General features: G+C 49.0%; 3 protein-coding genes across 3 annotated transcripts; 1 reads left to right on the forward strand and 2 right to left on the reverse strand.

Annotated features, from left to right (window-relative positions):
- Positions 1-4,756: 4,756 nt before the first annotated feature.
- Positions 4,757-6,813, reverse strand: FPRO_01101 (putative UTP-glucose-1-phosphate uridylyltransferase; the record flags this gene model as incomplete). Its single annotated transcript, XM_031219070.1, has 4 exons — positions 4,757-6,047; positions 6,108-6,184; positions 6,224-6,340; positions 6,712-6,813. The coding sequence occupies 4 exons, from the start codon at positions 6,811-6,813 to the stop codon at positions 4,757-4,759; spliced, it is 1,587 nt and encodes a 528-aa protein (XP_031075371.1).
- Positions 6,814-9,621: 2,808 nt separating this feature from the next.
- FPRO_01100 (uncharacterized protein) lies at positions 9,622-10,353 on the forward strand (the record flags this gene model as incomplete). Its single annotated transcript, XM_031219081.1, has 2 exons — positions 9,622-10,149; positions 10,207-10,353. 2 exons carry the CDS (start codon positions 9,622-9,624, stop codon positions 10,351-10,353), a joined length of 675 nt encoding a protein of 224 aa, XP_031075372.1.
- A 256-nt stretch (positions 10,354-10,609) lies between these two features.
- On the reverse strand, positions 10,610-11,602 carry FPRO_01099 (uncharacterized protein; the record flags this gene model as incomplete). The annotated part of the gene is made up of 2 exons (XM_031219092.1): positions 10,610-10,885; positions 10,937-11,602. 2 exons carry the CDS (start codon positions 11,600-11,602, stop codon positions 10,610-10,612), a joined length of 942 nt encoding a protein of 313 aa, XP_031075373.1.
- Between the last annotated feature and the right edge of the window lie 7,583 nt (positions 11,603-19,185).

Raw genomic sequence — 19,185 nt, forward strand, 5'->3', positions numbered from 1 at the left:
GTTAGTTCTTGATTCTGAAACTGATTCGATAACTCGTAAATAGTATCTAGACTATGAGCAAATGGCGTGTGTGATGACGATGATGTTGCTGCTGCAGTATTCAAGTTGGGTGCTCCAGGCTGAACGAAGAGAGTTGTGTAAACAAGCCACAGGCAGTGCGTGGGCTTGCCAGGCTGATTTGTTGTCACCAGCAGTTGACAGTGGCAGCTGGTGGCCAGCTTGTTTGACTTCCATCCATTACCGTCGCCGTTGCCCAACTGAGTAGCATTGCACTTGAATGCATCCTTCTTCCTAGGTATCCCAGGCACGAAGTTCGATGTATGTGGGTGTTGTCCATATAAGGAAAGGCTGAAGAAGGTAGCAACTTACATTAGGTAGTGGGAAAGAGGCACAACGAAGTAGCGAATTGACTGAGGCGTTGATAGAGAAGAAGGAAGGAGGGAGATTCGAGAGAAGGAGGGAGGCTTATTATAATGAAGGGAACGCAGAGCTAGTGACAATATTGAGAGCAATAAAGGGGATACATTCAGACGCTACCGATGGCAATCCAATCCAACCTAATCCCACGAGACCACGGCACCAACTTACTCTATCCCATCCCACCGAACTAAGGGCCAGGGTGTATGTGCAGAGCAGAGGGGGTGGAGGGGTGGGTGACTGGTAGAGTGAGGTGTAGCGCAGGTAGCGGTTGCTGGACCTGCCCTCCTTCCGCAGGTTCAACTGATTTCAATTGTGAGCTTTGTCCTGTCCTCCTCAAGCTCCTTCCTCCTTTCGCTTTCCATTTCCCCTTCCCCTTCCCCTTCCAGGTTCTTTCAAAGGACCCCGTCCCCCACTTCCCTGTCAATACCTAGCTTGCCTTGGTCTGATAATCCATTTTCCTCTCTCAACCCATGCCATTCTTTCTTGGCCTATCTCGCTACATCATCGCATTCCATCCACTGGCAGGCCAGCCACGGCCTTCCAATTCCCGAATCAGAACGGACCCTATCAGATCCCTGCCACGCAAATTAGCCATGTCCTAGCGTCCTCTGTGCATGCCAGCGCTATGCCCTTTGTGGCTTATACTCCAAGCTTTCTGTGGATTCACCCTCCAGGCTACGGGGATATGCCAGCTCCACCTGCAAGACCTACGGACAACCTCTAGGATTGCTGTGCCTGGCAGCCAGAGCGGGCACGCGCCCACCAAGCCAAGCAAGCATCATTAGCGACATGAGACCTCGATCCATCACAATTTGACTTCCAGGCTCTATTTGCACCGAGCCTTGACCCCCCTAGCGACCTCAATTGATTCATGTCGCTAGTCTTCAGCGGTCACCTTGTACGGAGTAGTGGAATTGATATTCTAATCCAGTCATGAGGCGAGCTCTGATATATGCGAATCCTTTTCCCTCTGGCCAAGTAAGTCCCCAGTTCGACTCGCTCTAGGCCTTATCAAGGGTTTCCTGTCAGCCTTGCCTTAGTCTGGCAGTGGTCACAGCAGCACACTTTTGACCGCGCCTCTCCGGCGTATACCGGAGCTGCTGCACTACAGACCAACTCTGGGAGGGCGAGGCCAGCTACCCTATCCTTCCACCAGCGATAGCCGCCTTGATTTAGGTTACCACTGTCAAACATGTTGTCGTAAGCTCGCCGGTGGGATGTGATGCGACTCGGCCAAGGCAGCCGTGTCTTTGTTTAGTTATGTATTGATTTCATGAGATGCGCCGTGTCTGATTCAACATATCAACAATCAACGACACAGTCCTTGTGGGCATGACATGATTTCTGTCAGTATCCTCCTATTTCATTCACAGCACATGCAATCGAGCCTTTTGAATCGCAACCGACATTAAGACCCTTGTCCTTAACGGTTCTGGACAACATCCGGAAAATCTCATCATGTCGGCTGCTGCAGTTGTTGCTCCTTCATCGGCGGTCTGGATGCTTGCCGCTATTGAAAACTTGGTATCCCTGGCGTGATCACCTTACCACATTGGGAAGTACTTTAATGACTTTGCCCCCCCGGCTTCTCAATAGTCCCAATGACGAGCTTCAATTGAAAACCTTCCCTGCAAGCACTTGGGAGTTTTGCCATGACTCTTGCAAGTTTCTTGGAAATATTGATCAAGCGGCGTTCTCGGCATGGACCAACCTTCGAATCAAATTATCCGCGATAGTAGACTACAATTAGGAGTCGCCATCTCAGCGCCTATCGCGTCTCATCAAACTGTTATTACATTGGCTAATGTGTGTGTGTGTCTAGGTGGCTGTAAATTAGAGTGAATCATTACCCGTAGATGGCGCCCGCTATGGCTGCGTTGCTACAGCTGAATGTTGGGCAGCAGAGACAACAAACAGGCGCCATCATGCAAATTATTCACTTGCTCAATTACACGTCACCAATGGATCACCAAGCGTGGCATGTTCCTGTAAGGCATACCAGTATTCAATGCAATAGCATGACTTACACCCAGGAAGGCAAAAGAACGACTTGGGATACATTCTTTGAACCTTGGCGGGCTGCTTAACATTGATGGCTACGTAAGTCAACAAAATACGCAATAGCGTACGTACCATGCATTCTTTCCACCAAACTCAACTAACGCTGCATGTAAGTGCACTGGGGATAGCGTCTCTCCAGCCTTCTGCAATGGTAATACAGACCGATATGGTTCGTCGATCATGGCAGCGGTTTCTAGGCGGACATGTTTATTGTTGACGTTGCTTTTGTGGCTTGAACTCGATGGACGGTCGCAAAAGCTTCATGCTAAGCTCATTGGGATCGATACAGACACATCCCCTCACGGCTTGGGGGAAAGGCTGGGGAGCACAAGAGTGAGCGACAGCATGAATGGTGCATGAATACTGCACCTCAACCAGTCGTAGATGGCCTCCGCCACACCACGGCTCAACAGATGGCCATCAGCGGCTATTGTTTTGCAACCGTTAGTCTTACCGAGCATCGCCGTAATGTGACCCATGAGTGTCTCTTCCACGACGATCCAGAGGGTCTGGGCACACACAGCCTTGTAGGCTGAAGCAAGACTTTTCTCTGTTTGCTGTCTCGCCTTCCCCCGTACTATCGACACTCAGAAACACCGGCCCAGTTACCTGCGGTGGAAGTCAAATCTGTCAAGACATGGGGACATTGCATGATAACTCAGAAGCTCTTCAAGGATCAGAGGCACTTCGTGGTCAATGAGCCATGAATTGCAACTGCAGGCATTATCACAGATGGCCTAGGAGGTAATCAGGCTGGGGTCCCCAACTTTTGGCCTTACTTGGGCCAGTCCGGATTTCGCATCAACCAACACCGTGCTCCCCTTCTTCACAGAATCTCCCTCAACCCCACAAACAAAATGCAGACGTGCATTGCCGCTCGATGGAATGGAACGACGGGGCCACCCTCTCCGAACTAGACCGATTCGAGAAGTCGGATAGCCACAGCCTGTGCTAACAGCCTTGGTTGGTTGAGGATGCTTATTCTCGCCAAGCTCTCACGATATTATTCATGCAATATCTTTACCATCCCCTATCTCCTATATCAACCTCACGGACTCATCTAGGCCCGGATTTTCCGGCTGGGCATTCGGTTTGGAATATCATATCAAACATGCTAAAAATGTCTTCACCTTGGAGAGTTCCATCGGTTCGGATACTGACTCCTCACTCAGGGTAGGATTCAAACCTTACGGAGATGGGTAGCTGTTTTTAGTGCGAGGTGCGTTGAAGCTTTCCACGACCCTGGTTCGGTACTGTACTCAAGATCGAAGGAAATGCCTCATTGATGTGGAACGTCATGAGTGCCGATCCGAGTCCTTTGATTTCACTTTGCCAGCGTTTGTGATAGGCCGTAGGCGTCAAATCGAGGTAGCAAACAGGCAAAAGGTTGTTGTATGTAAACGGTCTTGTGCTATGATCCTCCAGCCTCCTGGGTCGAAACAGACCCTTCGCCCCGCGTCTCACTTTCAAACAACCTGGTGTTTTGACACCATCATCCTGCTCATCCTGCTCTCAGACCGCATGCAACACCTTCGGCAGTACGGGTGAGCCACCCTGCCACCCAAGGATGTATAAACTTTTCCAATACGACTGTGCCTCGCAAAGACTTAGCCAGACAATCCTCAACGTCGTCGTCGTCATGCGTCCGATGAACGACGACGTTGGTCCGCCTGAAGCTTGAACAAGCCAAAGGGGCTGGTAAACCGTAATTGCAAACCTACATGATTTTAAGGTTAAGATCTGGTCTGAAATGAGAATAGGCCTGCCGACTATGGGCCTATCGGCTCCATTAGCCCCATTTACAAGGAAACACCACTAATACAAAGACTGGTTTTGTCTATAATCGACAGTGCCAGGTTAGATGATGTGGCGTGTCCCAACATGAGTCGACGACCTTGTCCGGCACATTTCCCTGAGACCCTTCATTTGTCGAGAAATTGTCATTTGTCCTTTTCAATTAAAAATGTGCTGTACCTATGTATAGGTATCAAGCTAATGCTGTTTTGCCAAGTACGTACATGCTCAAAGTGTACCCTATCCTCCATACCCCTCCCAGCAAGCGTTCGGTGTGACGCTTGAATCAGGCTCCCATGTCTACCAATTCGGAGACGTTGCTTCTCTTCTTCCATACCGTAGGATAAACATTGCAATCCTCAAGCCTCATGACATGTCTGCCCATGCGTTGTCCATCTTATGCACCTCGAAAGGTCGTGACAAGTTAAGATACTGAGACAGTCTGCCACAGAACCGTACAACATCCAAACAAGCTCCCAATTTAATGTTCGAGCAGGCGCAAGCTACCCTGGACAACCACGTTCTCAAGGATCGATCCAGGGGGGATGTCGATGGTGCTGCCCTCTGTCGCGACGATGATAACAGTGCCCTTGAGTGTTACGCCGCGGCCAAGATTGACAGCACCGGTGATGGTGAGGTGATCCAGCTCCAACACCTTAGGAATGGAGGGAATTCGCTTCTGGAAGTCTGAGACCTTCTTGAAGTCACCACCAAGCTTGATCAGGGGCGCGTCACCGAAGCGAGCGGCGCTCATTTGAAGCTGGCCGTGCTTCAATGTGTAGAGGTCAGACTTGACCAGCATCAGGTCGGAACAGGTCTTGACGGGCAAGAATCGTCGACGGGGAACGTTGACACCGTGAGCGTTGTTGAAGTGACGGATAGCAGCACCGACAGCGGTCTCGAGCTGGATGATAGAGATATCGGACTCGCCCTTCTTGTCACCAGGGATGGTCTTGCCATTGGGGATAATCTCCATCTCGAGTTCGTCATTCTCTACCACACGCTTGATGGCCTTTAGGTTGAGCCAGATGTTGTTGGTGTTGAAGTACTTGAACTTCTTGATAGACTTGAACTCATTGACATGCTCCTTGGGTACCTGGGCAATTTCGAGCAGGCGGACTGAGCCCTCGTAGTCGATGATGGTACCACCCTTGACGTCGGCCTTGGTCTTGTTGGTCAGCTCCATGATGTACTCAGCGTTTGTCTCCATCATGTGCTGGAGGATGCGAAGGTCGACCACGGCGCCCAGGTTGTCGACGTTGGAAAGGAAGATGATCTCGATACCTCGCTCGAGAAGCTTGTCGAGAATGCCAGAGTTGTAGAGGGACTCGAAAACGTCACCGTGGCCAGGGGGGTACCACTCGTTGATGGGGGAGTCGTTATCCTTGGGGACGGGGAGGAGAGAGTCCTTGTATACTCTGGGGTATCGAGACTGGTTGAAGGTAAGGATATCGACGTTGTGGCCCTCATACTTCTTGATAATGGCGGCAGTGTCGTCATTTGTGTTGAAGGAGTTCATAAGAATGAAAGGGACGTTGACGTCGTAGGTACGGTTCAGGTACTCAATCTGCCGGACGGAAAGATCGAGGAAGGACATGCCGTCACGGACCTCAATAACGGACTTGGGGCCGACACAACCCATGGAGGTTCCCAGACCACCGTTGAGCTTGAGAACAGCGAGCTTGTTGAGGAACTGGACAGACTCGGTGTTGGCAAGATCCTCGTAATCGACAACCTGACCCTGAGCGGGAGGGGCAATGCGATCCCAGTCTCTAAACTATCGTCAGCAACTGTCGTATTGTGGCATATATCTGGTCGGGAGGGAGGCATACACGGCGTTGCCCTTGGCCTTGTCGTTAAGATATCGTCGGAAAAGGGCGAAGAAGTTGTCCATCTCAGTCTCGAACAACTGCCGTCTGGTTAGTCTTGACTGATTCGGGAATCACACGTTTCTAGTTGAAGGACTTGCTTTCTTTTGTTCGGGATCCTTGACGGTCTCGGCGAGGTTGGTCAGAGCATTTCGCATCTGAGCAGCAGCGACGTTGGTGGAGGTGTTCTCGAAAGCCTGGAGCATGATGGGTTAGTATTGTTTTTGGTAAAGAATATGATACAGGCTGTTTTTGAAGAAGAGAGAAGGACGAAGCTTTGCACCCTCATCGAGGAACTTTAAAGCCATGAAGCTTCGAGTGCATGCGCGAGCGGTAACCAAGTCCATCTGAAAAATGTGAAGATATGTGGAAAAGCGAGCCTGTTTGCAGCCATGTCAAGTGCCTCGACATCCATATGACTGATAATGAGCGTCACGAATGAGCTTTTGAGATACAGTGAAGCTTCGCCGTGGGCGGACAAAGGTACGCAATCGCATCTGTTTTGTATGGTGTGGCATGTGATGATGGGGAGGTAAAGCAGTATCTTTCTTGATTCACATCAACTCACCATGTGACTGCGCGTCTTGCCATGACGACGCTCATTGCCCTGCTCATCGCCGCTGTTGGGCTTGAGGTGGGTAGGCAGCGCACTCTTGATAGCACTGGCCATTGTGAAGGGAGTCAGTCGGTCGAATCGTGGAGAATATTAATGAGGTGGAATTAGAGTAGCACGATGGGAGCCAACGGGAGTAGCAGATAGCCTTTGGGGGGGGAGGAAGAAAGAGGAGAAGGATCAAGAAGTTGTTAATGGAGAGAAAAAGAGAGAGAGAGGAGAGGAATGAATCAAGGTAACCAGGTCAAGCAGGTCAAGCAGCTAATAAACGAACGGGAGCGAGAGGGAAAGGGGAGGCCAGCGCCAGCACCAGCACCAGCACCAGCACCAGCGCACCAGAGTTAGATGCGGGGCGGTGATGCCGGGCTTGCAGCTGTTGCTTGTAGACTTGGTGGGGGTGGCGAGGGAGCTTTTTCTTAGGCGGACAAAAGAAGCCCAACAACGACAGCAGTTTAGAACTATTGACGCTTTTTCTGCAATCTAAGTTGTAACAGTGACGTCGAGTCGTTTTTTTGTTTTTTTTTGTTGCCCTTCCCCTTCTCTTTCTGTCTTGCACTCTCTCAACTGATTCTGCTTCTTGTCCTTTTCCAGCAATTGCCTCTCTTTTTGTTGGTGCAGATTTAGTAAAGGTTGGGTAACATAGGAGGCGAGATTCGTAGACTTGCGGTGACAACCCAGCTCGCAATGGTCGAGCAGACCGTCTACTAACTCGGTGATACTGGAGATACAGTACATACTACACTACACCTAGGTACTATACCTGGTCTAGGCCATCTCAGCTACCATGTGTTTTGTTTTGTTTTGTTTTTTTCTTCCCTGGCCGTTGGGGAATGGAGGCTTGTTCCCCATGCTCTGGTACCTGTCCCTGTTCATCTTTCCCGACCAGTTATGATTGATGGCTTGCGGTAAAGGTGAGATGAGGCTCAATAGTGCCTTCGTCTCCCCTATTGTTGTTTATTATCACATCTCGTATCATCGAGTTGTCGTAATTGTTCATTTCTGCTCACCTTCACGATACCCATACCACGGGGATTAAACCCCACCACTTCACCACTTGCACCAGCGATCTCTCACCTTGTAGGCTTGCGGCGGGCCAACCAGCCAGGATCCCCGGTATCTTGTTTCCATTTACCGCTGTGGTATTATTAGCACTCGAGGTGCGAGGTTGGTGAGACTGGTAGACTGGCTAGGGGAGCCTCTATCCATAACGATGAAAATATTCAGGTAGCTCTAGCCTACACTTAGGGGGCTCTTTACTGAGTTTATTTTAGCATCCTCCTCTAAAGTCTTAAGTTCCTTGCTCCCTGCGGGCTGGATGTTCGAGATCGGTCCTTTGCAGATATAATGTTGCAGTCATTGAGTCCGAGAATGAGAGAGAATAAGAATAAGGGAGACAGACAACCTTGATTAAGATTGGGTGGTATCATGGTTGATTTTTTTTGGTGTGCCGCCACCATCATGATATCCCTCATCAATATGCTACTATTTGCCCCTGGGTGCAAACAAACCGCTCATTACGCCTTGTCTTGTTCTGAGTGAATTTCTGATTCTTTTGGGGCATCCATTTGCCATGGTTCAACAAGGTGATTGATTCATGTTGCTTATGCCCCAGGGTCCAAAGCTCCTCTTACCGGTGAACCAGAGTTGAAGACGAGGAACGGGGCCAAAGCTCCCAAAGCTTCCAAAGCTCACGCCCAGACACAGCAAGTATCTCGGCTCTGTAATTGGCTCCTTTGTTGGACCCTCACAGGCTTGGGCCCAGTCGAAATGAGCAGAAGTGGATGCAACGAGGTTGATCATGGCTAGTCTTGACGCTATCTTTACAGTACATCGGTCGATCTCCCTGCAAGATGCCTATTCTTGCTTACAAGGTTGAAGAGAGAAGAGGACATAAGCGTTGTGATTATTATGTATCAGAAGGCCGAGAGTATGTAATATCGTAGGCATAGGTAACCATTGAAGATCTGGAACACTTGGAGCCCAGCTCACATTACGCCTCTCCCGTTCCGTTCCGTGGCCAATCAGTCAGAGAATGGAGACCAAAATATGGCTGATTTAGAGACGCCTGTCAAATGCAAGCTTCGACCTGCTGTATTCCATCAGGCTTATATCACTCCACGTGGCCTTGGCATTGGATAAGAGGCTGGACGAGAAGCTACCCAGTAATTTTCATCTTGCTACCCTAGATTCATCACCATTTTACGGATACCTGGCACAGAAACAACCTACCTACTAAAGCAATGAGGTTAACACTGAAGGCATCAGCTTCACGTCACTTGTTTCTCTGGGCTTCTTGACATCTCCTCCACAACCACGGAAGCTAGACGACAGTCATATGCATTGCAGTGGCTCACCGGACCTCTAACTCCTTTTATCTGCCGTCGTAGTGGAGTTTGTCCCGAGAGGGACCCATTTGGATGTCTCTACTGAAGTACGGAGTAACAATTGAGAAACTTGGTCTGAATCTACCACAAAAACAACACTTGTTTATCATAAATAACCAATAACGATGCCTGATTCACAGTTTTTATGAATTAAAACAATATGGTTGACCAGTAGACTAGGCAATATTACAACTAGCCATGGTTTTCGTGCCTCTCTGCATTATCACCCTCCTATCTGTGGCGTGTCCCTCTGTGGAGACACAACCATACCATTCAACCCTTCATGGAACTTCAACCTCACAAGAACACGCCGCATGACCAGATATTGGGCAAAGAGACAATCAACTTCAAGTAGCGCTGAAACTGGCTCCTTTACAGGCAACATCCGGTCTGGGAATTGCACCTCGATCTCTCCATATAATCACCAATAATACGAAGAGTCCGTCTCACCGTAACTTCATCTCACTCAACATTAGGAACCATGGGGAGCACAGAAACTCTTCCTTTCTGGAACATGAACATCCCCGAGGACCAGAGAACCGAAGAGTGCCCTGACTTCCTTCAAGGCCTCCACAAGAAAGATCAAGGCATTCTCTCCACCCCAGACCAAGAGTACCACATCTTCTCCTGGGCTGAGGTCCGCGACATCATCCAAACAAACCGCTTGGAGAAGTTCATGCGTGTTCCCTCAGAGCTTAGACGCTACAAAGCCTTCGCATTCTCTCTGAAACAGAAGTACGGCAGTGTCGCCAACTTTATTCATGAACATCGTCTTGGATGGAGTACTCCAGTGACGCCGCGCGGAGCACCGTTTGAATTCGAGGACGATTATAAGATCCTATGGAATGATGCCCCCTACGGAATAGATCCGAGAATAGCGCACCTTGTCGTGTGGACAAAGTTCGACCTCGTAGAAGATCCCGCCACGGGAGATTTGACGGACAAAGCAAGGAAAGAGATTGATGATTTCGTGACAAAGACCTTTCGAGCGCATATCCCAGAGGAGAACGTGAGTCTTTCCTGTCACTACATATACGTGATCCATCTGTGAGACTCATGTGCATAGGTTCTTTGGTTTAGGAACTGGCGTTCTTTGCAATCGGTCAATACTGTGCAGCACTTTCACGTCATGCTCTTCAACCCGGATCCCGACTTTGTAAGGAAGGTCACCAAGGGAGACGTTCCACGGGCAGGGATAGAGGTTCACAAGTGAGTGTTGAGAGGCACTAAACTGGTATCACTTACGGCGACGCGTCTTCGTTGGAAGATGCTGAATATGCCGAAGCTCCCGTGTTGGTAACGTCATATACGTTAATCAATACTACCTACTGCCTCATTTACAGCATGTTCAGACTATAGAAAGTGAATCTGAGTAGTTAAAAAGGGAATAATACATCCAAGAAGCCTTATAGGCATATGCGACCAACTTTTTGCTCCCTGTATCAAACTTCTACCTAAGCCTAAGTGCACTACGATTTCCTGTCATTCGAGTGCGCAATCTGGTTTCTAGTATCATCAAACCTAACGTCTTTCGTCTTGGAGACCTCGATCTTGACATCTTCGGTTTTGACTGTGAGCTCTACACAGGCAGCCTCGGCCAGAGGCACTGCTGTTGGCTTCTCGAGTCCAATGCGAATGATTTGTCCATAGAAATCGTCACGCTTGGTCCTGAGTTCCCGGGCAATATGGAAAGCCAGACTTGCCGCCAAAGCCTCGAGAGTTTCGAATGACGATTCTGACATGGCCTTTGTGACGATTAGCATGTTTGTCCACCAGCCCTTTCGTAATCTACTTACATCAACAATGATGCTCTCAATGACAGCATAGTCATCGTGTGCGGTTTGGTATTCGTCGATGCGGATGTTTGTGATGACGACTTGCTTAGCGTTTCGCTCATTACTGTTGACACCGATGAGTGTCGGCACTCTGATCCCTTCCAGACCCAGCTCCAGACTACGCGAGGTGATGGCTGAGTCGGCGAAGAGACACGACCCCGAGAGTCGGATTGCAGTTCCCATCAACGAGGCCTTGGGCAGGACGAGAGAGACTGAGAGCCTTCGGATAAGGCTCGTGTCGAGGAAAGCCTTTGTGTTTTGGGCAGAAGGCTCCTTCACGCCAGTGTACTGGAAACCAGTAAGGTCAACCCAGAGCCTGTTGAGCACATCGCTCAACGACAGGGCTGACCTGGGCAACTTGTCCAGCGTGCTGAGGATAGATTTGCTGAGGAGCCCATAGTGAACGGTATCGGAAGCAACCTTGTCGTCTGACGACGATGAGGGGAACGCATGCGTCAGTGACACCTCGGCGGATATCAGAAGAGGTTGCTGCTTAGAACCTCGACCCCAGGCATCTTTGGGGCCTTGAATAGTCGTTTGGAGATTTCGGACGCGGACAACAGCGACAGGATCGCCTTCAGCATTGGCGAGACGTCGAGATGACACAAGGGGAGTGTCTTTGCTCATGGCTGACGTTGAGTGATATGATTTGTGTGACTCAATCGGTTTGAGGCAATTCGCTACCTATGTTGAATCCAATACGAGACTGTACTATGTATAGTAGCTATAGCTGGCGTAGTACAACTGCACAATGGATTGAAGGTGGTTTTAGAGCTTGATTGATGTACACAGTTGTTGGTCACAAGTTATGTCATTTGTGCGACTCTGTGAAGTTAGAATGACAAACAACACCAGCGGGGCAGATTAACAGCCAAAAAAAAAACAGTGTTCACCTCAGCCCAGTACTTGGCAACACAAGAAGCTGTTCTTGTGAGATTTGATATAAATCTGAATATACCAATATCAAAACTTAATTAATCCACCCTTCTTACCATCACTGGTTATCTGCCAAGTCCATAACCCATTTCCATCCATGCGTGAGTGACTTCTGACACTGAGTCAGCAACATATATTTTCATCTTCTGGTGACCCGAATTATAGATTCAGGGCCTCGTATTACTTGAAAGACTACATGTAAGTAATCGCATTTAAATCTCGACATACCTTAACTTTGTTAAAGAAGAAGCATAACGGCAAATCTCATAACTCCTCTCGACACCGCTGTCAGATACATCTAGTCACGTGTTCTGCCATGACAAGATATAGATAGATACCCTACACTCTTCATCATCTAATGGGAAAGGCATTGCAATCTTGTATCAACTTGGGGATAACAAAACACCCGTCTTTATAAGACGCTGACGAATATGTTACTCGGATCTAGTCGGATCCGTGTCTGAGCTGGGTGTGCTTTTCTTCGTGGTGGTGTCATGGACCACCTCAAAGTCTCACATTGATGCTGTCCAAGATCAGAAACCAAAGAGACAACAGCTCAACATAAGCGCGACAAGACTCAACAGTCCGCAAATATACAGATCACATGTACGCAAGATGGAATTTCAACACTATGTACTATGATGCTTTAAAGTTTTGTCGCTGATATATTACCTACACACCATATCACAATCAGCTCTGATCCTTCCCGAACGGCTGTACTTCAAGGCCATAGTCCCTGTCGCCCATCACAGCGGTTCCAGTGGTCGTGTTTCCGCCGCTTGGTCCCCGGGCCAGGGACAAGGGTCTCAAACGTCTTCTCTAGTTCTTGGAACTGGCTCAAGGCTTGAGCGAGCCTTGTTCCTCTTCTGTCCACAAGGATTCGTCTCACGCTCGGTCCAAGTGGTCGTAAGAGGAAGCTCATGTTGCTTTCCCACTTCCTGCAGGTTCCTCAACGAGTGATCGAGTTGCATTTCGATGGGGTTTTAAGAGTTGTTTGTTTGGTTCCAGAATATTGGGCTCTCATTGCCTCTTCGCAAGACCTTCCCGTAAAGGCTGACTGAAGGGCTTTGTGACTGATCATCAGGGTCTCTGGTCTTGGCCCACGAGATTATCGTGTTGAACCCGTGCAATGCCCACGCATCTGGATATCGTCCGCTGTGTGCGGATCACTCTCGGTTACCCAGCCTGGAGTCGCCAACGTACGCGATTGAAACATAGACGGCCTATGGCGGAGCAATGAGGTTGCACTAACAACCCTATGGAAAGATCATGAAACGCAGAAGTTAGGCGACTGCTATCTCAGCCATGGCCCTTACCGTCTTGACGTGCCCAAGAGAAGGAACACCAATACCCAAAACTAGGCTCACAACCTGACAGGCATCAGCAATCCCGACCAATGTCGAACGTCTAGAATGCGTGGCTAGAAGGTTGTGACATGATTCTCAAACTTCCGACTGGTATCTGGCACATGGTCGCCCTCCCAGTCTCCGGTTCTAGGGTTACATTCGAGCAAAGCAACCACAACGGATCCATAGTGAAGATCATATTGCTGCGGTTATGTGGCCCGGCATCCTAATCCTATACTGCAAATATTGGCCGAAGAGTTTTGGTACAGCCCTTTGTAATGATACTCCGGGCATTTCCAGTACTACCCGGGTTCATCGACGAGGGTCAGAGGCATGATATGATATTCGTTGACCCCAAAACTCATATGCATTGGACTAGGGCAAAGACCGAGCTTGGCTCATTCAATAGGACAGAATCACTCTTCAACGACATCATCGGAACGCCAGAAATTGAAGAGTTTCTTGTTCGATGTCTGTGCAAGACTGGAAGAAGAATCCCAGACGGTTGATGTTAATGATCCTTCGGAGTTACGGCCAGATGGAGCTAGTCTCCTGCACAGACAGACACAAGGGGTTTCTCATATCCACTGCAACCGGATGCAGGGCTCGGATCATCGACTAACGTAGCCAAGAAGGAAAGTCAACTTTGGGGTGGGTTTGACGCCCGTGTCATAGGCTTCGTTGTCAGTATCGGTTTCAACTCTTACCCGTCGTTTCAGCTTTTAATAAAAAACCACTAACTAACTGCCCTTTTCCTCTCATGGTCGGAAGCCTTAAATGCCGGGTTCCACAAAGCGTTTTTGACTTTTTCTAATTGTTCTACCAGTACGGAGTAACGCTACGCTACTAGAACGCGGAGGACTTGACAATAAACACTCTAGAAAGGCCTGTTTCGGAGATTGCATTTCAAGCTGACGGCAGCTCGCAGACATGGCCATGAACCGTCTCAAATCTTGAGCATCCCGATCTATGCTAGCTTGAGTTGCTGCAGATCTGAATGTCTTACCCTCCTTCACAGGGGAAGTTCAGTCAGTTGCTGTGCCGCAATTCACAAAAGATGAGGGAGTGTGTTACTACATACATCCGACATTTGGCAGCAACTTCGAGCAATATGACCGTCTCGAATCGAAACGGTGTTGCTACAGTGGAAAGCGTCGGATGCAGCATTGCTTATATGCTGGTATTAAATCGGAGATAATACACCAACGGAGCTGCCAAGAGACCTTCGTTTGACAGAGAATCCACCCCCGACTGAATGGATGTTACTTATATCTGACCAAGCTTTGAGACCTATACTTATTTTGGTTCGACTATGTATTACGTTTACCAGTTGCCGAAGTCGGTGTCATGCATATAATTATGTATTGTTAGACCGGGGAAGATTCCCGCGAGCCTCGTAATGGGCAGATCCTTGAATAACATACCGAATTCGACGCTGCACCCACAAATTGTATAGACTGGAGGAATACATGCAAGGTTCGGAGAGGGAAGCATGGCATAGATGCAGGCGTGAGGCACAACAAAGTCGACAAACCCTTCACTAGACAATGAATCAGATCACTGGTCGTAATAAGACACTCCCAGTCTATAGCATTACCAAAGAGATATATCCGGAGCGCCACGCCTTTGACAGATGCCAAGGGTAGACTTTTATTTAGCCTTGCGACGGAGTACGGAGTAGGTAGACGGCTATTTTACTTGGACCCTTGCAAGAACTGTCAGATTTTAAATAATTCCGAGCGATTTTATCCTGGAAATTTGACAATCAATGGGAAGTGAGTGAATATTGCGCCATATATCTGCAATAGGAATCAGAACCGGGGCCGATTTAAGCCTCGAAGAGCCTTCCCCTTTGTCCAGGGATATCTCAAATGCAAGTCGTTCCTTTGTTAGCTTAGTTAGTGACTACTGTACCCAAAAGAACTTCCCATTCAGATGTGGTTTCGCTGCAGTGCAGGATAGTCGGGAATACTTAGGGCTCACATGCTAATTACATACCTTACCTACCTAGTAGTTAGGAATCCCTTCCCGACGGCCATGAGCTAACGCGCTAAATGGGCAGGAGGAAGATTGAGTTGTCTGGGGCAAAGATTGCGGGGAAGACAACCATCGATATGGAGAGCCAGTTCCACGTTTACAAGAAACACAAGTCAATGGCTAACGTTAGAGTGTCTCTCTCTCTGGCACATGCAACAAGTGGAGGCCAATTAGGACTTGTTCAAGCTTGCGTTCTCCTCAAAAATTTACGAATCCCTCTGTAGTATCTCATATGAGAGCAGGTTGAGGATGTCGTTGGCCTGCTAGCCTCCTAGATCGGTGGCTGCAAGCTTTCACATGGCGTCGTTGTCAACATTGGAGACATCGCACCAACGGACCGAAGAGTGCCCACTGCTGTAAGAGGAAAGATGCCACGCCATCAGCTTTGCAGGTCCTGTAAACTTCAGCGGAAGTGGCTGATATGCCCTGAGCATGGGATACATCGATATTTCTCATCCGTACCTGCATCCAATGCACCAGCAAGGCACGGCACCACCAGATAGACACAGTCGTCGTGTTGGCCAGACAGTGGAACCCTTCTGTCTCTGTCTGTCCAGAGAGTGACTATGCGGAGATGCGTTAGATCAACATACATAGTATCAACCATTGTTTGTGATGTAGAAAAGCATGGTTCGATGTGATGTGTGTGATAGACAACGTCAGCTCACCACAAGAGGTTACTTGCATTTAGAGTCGACCAAAGGAAATGGCGCTTGAACAGGTCTGTCACAAATACCACCTTGAGATTTCTGGGTTAAAATATTTTTTTTTGTTCAAGAGGTGGCAAGACTTTAGGCGGTTGAAGTGAAAGGAGTGTTCCGAGATCTATATCGTCGAGTCCATGCCTATAAGAAAGAATTAATAAATACGCATATACCAATTGATTTGCGAAAAATGTCATGCTTCGCCGTAAGGATTAGATACGTTATAGCTGAGAGCGTCATCTTTCAACAGCGATTGGGCCCAACATATTTTGATGACAGTGGGCTCGTTGGTGAGCGAAAAATTCAAGATGCGAATCAGAAGCTGAGTTGCCATGTTGAGAGACAAGACAAGAGTGACAAGGTTCCTGAGTGGCAAAGAGCGCCAAGCCAACCAGAATCCAAAGCCAGCCAGCAACAGGAGAATCAATCAGCATGGGTGTGTTACATTGGCGGGAGTGACAGGGGAGCCGCTCAGCGGAGCGACAGTGACTGACCAGGGGTAGACAAGGGTGTCAGAAGGGCCGAGAAGCCAGTCAAAGCCACGAGACAGATGCTCTCAAGTGCCAAGATGGCGATGCCAGTGATTGAAGCATCCAGAGAGACTTTTAGTGGCTAAGCCTGCCGCGCAGGCTTTTGATCCTCTGCTGGTGGCGCGCCATGACATGTCGAATGACAAGCCGAGAAAAGACGTCGATGTGTATTGGAGTGTTTACGCGAGTGTTGGCCATGCCTCGTCGAACCTCATGATGATATCAATGGACGCTGACTAGGATAGACACACCAGCGTCAGGTGAGTATGGAGAGAACAGCGAACAATTGGTACTACAAAAGACCCTTAGTATGAAGTCACTAAGATTAAAAACGGTGATAATAATGACTTTGTAAGTGTTATAACTGCTACCTTATTCTGTAGTCAACGTCATCTTCAACGGTAGCCCTAGACTCCACTGGGTCTGCCTTGTGGTCGGTCCCCTGTGGAAGGAAACAATTTGTGGGTGAACCGTATGTGTTAGGTATGTCTGGGGGAATCTATGTATGTAATAGCAGTCCCACAGATCGATGCCTGTCCATCAAACCCCAATCCCTGCGTAGCTCCCTTCTTCCATCACTTGGGAAAGTCAAATACCCAATTTGATTTGATTCATTCAGGACAACATACATAATGCATCAGCAGCCTTTCCTGCCAACCACTATCATTTGCTGGATGACAATGTCACATCCACCCTTTGGCCGTATGTACATCAGAGATGTCGGCATTGCGCTGATTGGGTGACCACCTGGTGTATTCCAAGGGCTTGGATGTTGCACTGAGTTCAGTTCAGTTCAGCTCAGTTCAGCTCCACTGTCCAGCGGAGCGAGTCATCTGTGCATTGGGCCAAAGTTTCAAATCAAGCACGGTTGATGAGGTGCCCTGATGCCCTGAGAATTGTCTCTAGTAAACAACGGTCTGCGGTGGTGAGCTGCTAATAGAGTGGCTCTGCCCACGGATCATTTTGCTGGAGACTCGGGTTCGTCCTGCGCATCTCTAGAAAACATAGAGGTTAGTGTTTTTGATCACTTGGGCCGCGTACTGACTCGAATTCACGCAACAAACAAAGATCGCCGGAGCCCTCGACGTCGATCGGCCGCACCTGTAAGTCTACAATACAGGTGCCAAACGTTCTCCGCAGGCCGTTATTTTCTTTGCTTCTTGCTATGATGTGCAACGACTCTTGGCAAAGCCTTTGCTTTTTTTTTTTTTTTTTTTTTTTTTTTTTCTTATCTTCTTGTAAGCACGCTGTACTGTACCTGTCCACGGGCACTTTGACACTGTTCTTGACCAGCCAATCAAGGTTGAGCGTTGGCAGTCATTAGGTAGAGATGGGAGCGTAAGACATTGACGGTTGGCTTGCTCGGAAGACTCGTCATTTCGCATGCATACGGCTACATCGAGTCAAACATGTTGTTTGGCTAAGAAACCCCCAATGGCACCCAACAACCCGAGAGATCCTACTGGTACAGTATTACTGTATGTAGTAGGACTTGGGTAATACTGGATATCCATGGCTGTTGATACATAACTGACTGCTGTCGATCTCGGCGAGCTAAGCACACGGACCAGACCTAACAACGGCCAACCTGACACATACGTACATAGTATGTATGTAGTCAGGTATGTGCACCACCGGTCTACTGTTAAGATTAAACTGCCACTGCGCCGTTGGTTCTCATTTATTTAGTTGGATCACTCATCGCTCAGAACCCATTCCCAGGCAAGATTTCAGACTGTCCCTGTCGCCTGTCGTCTGTCGCGTCAGTCAGATTCATCAGTCAAACAAGACCGGGGAGTGTCGTGACGGCCAAGACATGCATCGATGACCCCTGAGTCCCCGCCCCTCCACCTCCAGGCCTCCGGGGCCAGGCACCGCAGGCAGTATAGTATAGGGCGTCAGGCGTCAGGGTATCGCCCAAGAAGCTGCTCGCTGCCCCACTTGGAAACCTCCGGCTCAGTTAAACCCTCGCCTCTGGCCCCTGTGGACTTGCAGACTTGGTTCCAAAATATGCCCGTTTTGGTATCTTGGTGAACTTAGCCGACTTAGACTCTGCTGCACCACGCCCAAAAGTCCCTAGGTTCAGGAACCCTTCACCTCTCTCTGTCTCTGTCTCTTGTGCCTCACGAAGCTTGCGATGCACGGGAGTGGGCCATTCCCAAGTTTAGCAACCCCTGTACTCCGTAACCTCACTCGTTCCCTCGTCGCCCGCCTCTGCTCTGGTGCCCGCTCGTCATCACAGACCACATCCCCCAATGATACTTCGATTTTTGGTGTTCAGCAGCCTACAGCGCCTGTATATTCAACAGTATAGTTACCAGCACTCTCCAATTGGCCCCTTTCCACCACCCTGGTCCTGGTCTGCCATGCCATGCCATGCCATGCCATGACTGATCCAGGATGCTCCGAATGGGTGGTAGAGATGCAGATGCACAGAAAGAAAAGTCTCCTACCTACAGTACAGCCTTTTCGTTCTCCAGTCTGTCCTGGCAGGGGTGGTGAGAAGCAGCAGACCCTGCTGCCTCCACCCTCGCTTCAAGTCTTGTTCTCGATTCCCCATTGTCAGTGCTTTTGAGGTCGGTAGTGGTTGTGGCCAAATACACTTGCATACATACATACACACACATGTCCCTCTCCTTCAAACTTATATGACCCGT

This window comes from Fusarium proliferatum, assembly GCF_900067095.1.
Source record: "Fusarium proliferatum ET1 genome assembly, contig: FPRO_scaffold001, whole genome shotgun sequence".
NCBI lineage: Eukaryota > Fungi > Ascomycota > Sordariomycetes > Hypocreales > Nectriaceae > Fusarium > Fusarium proliferatum.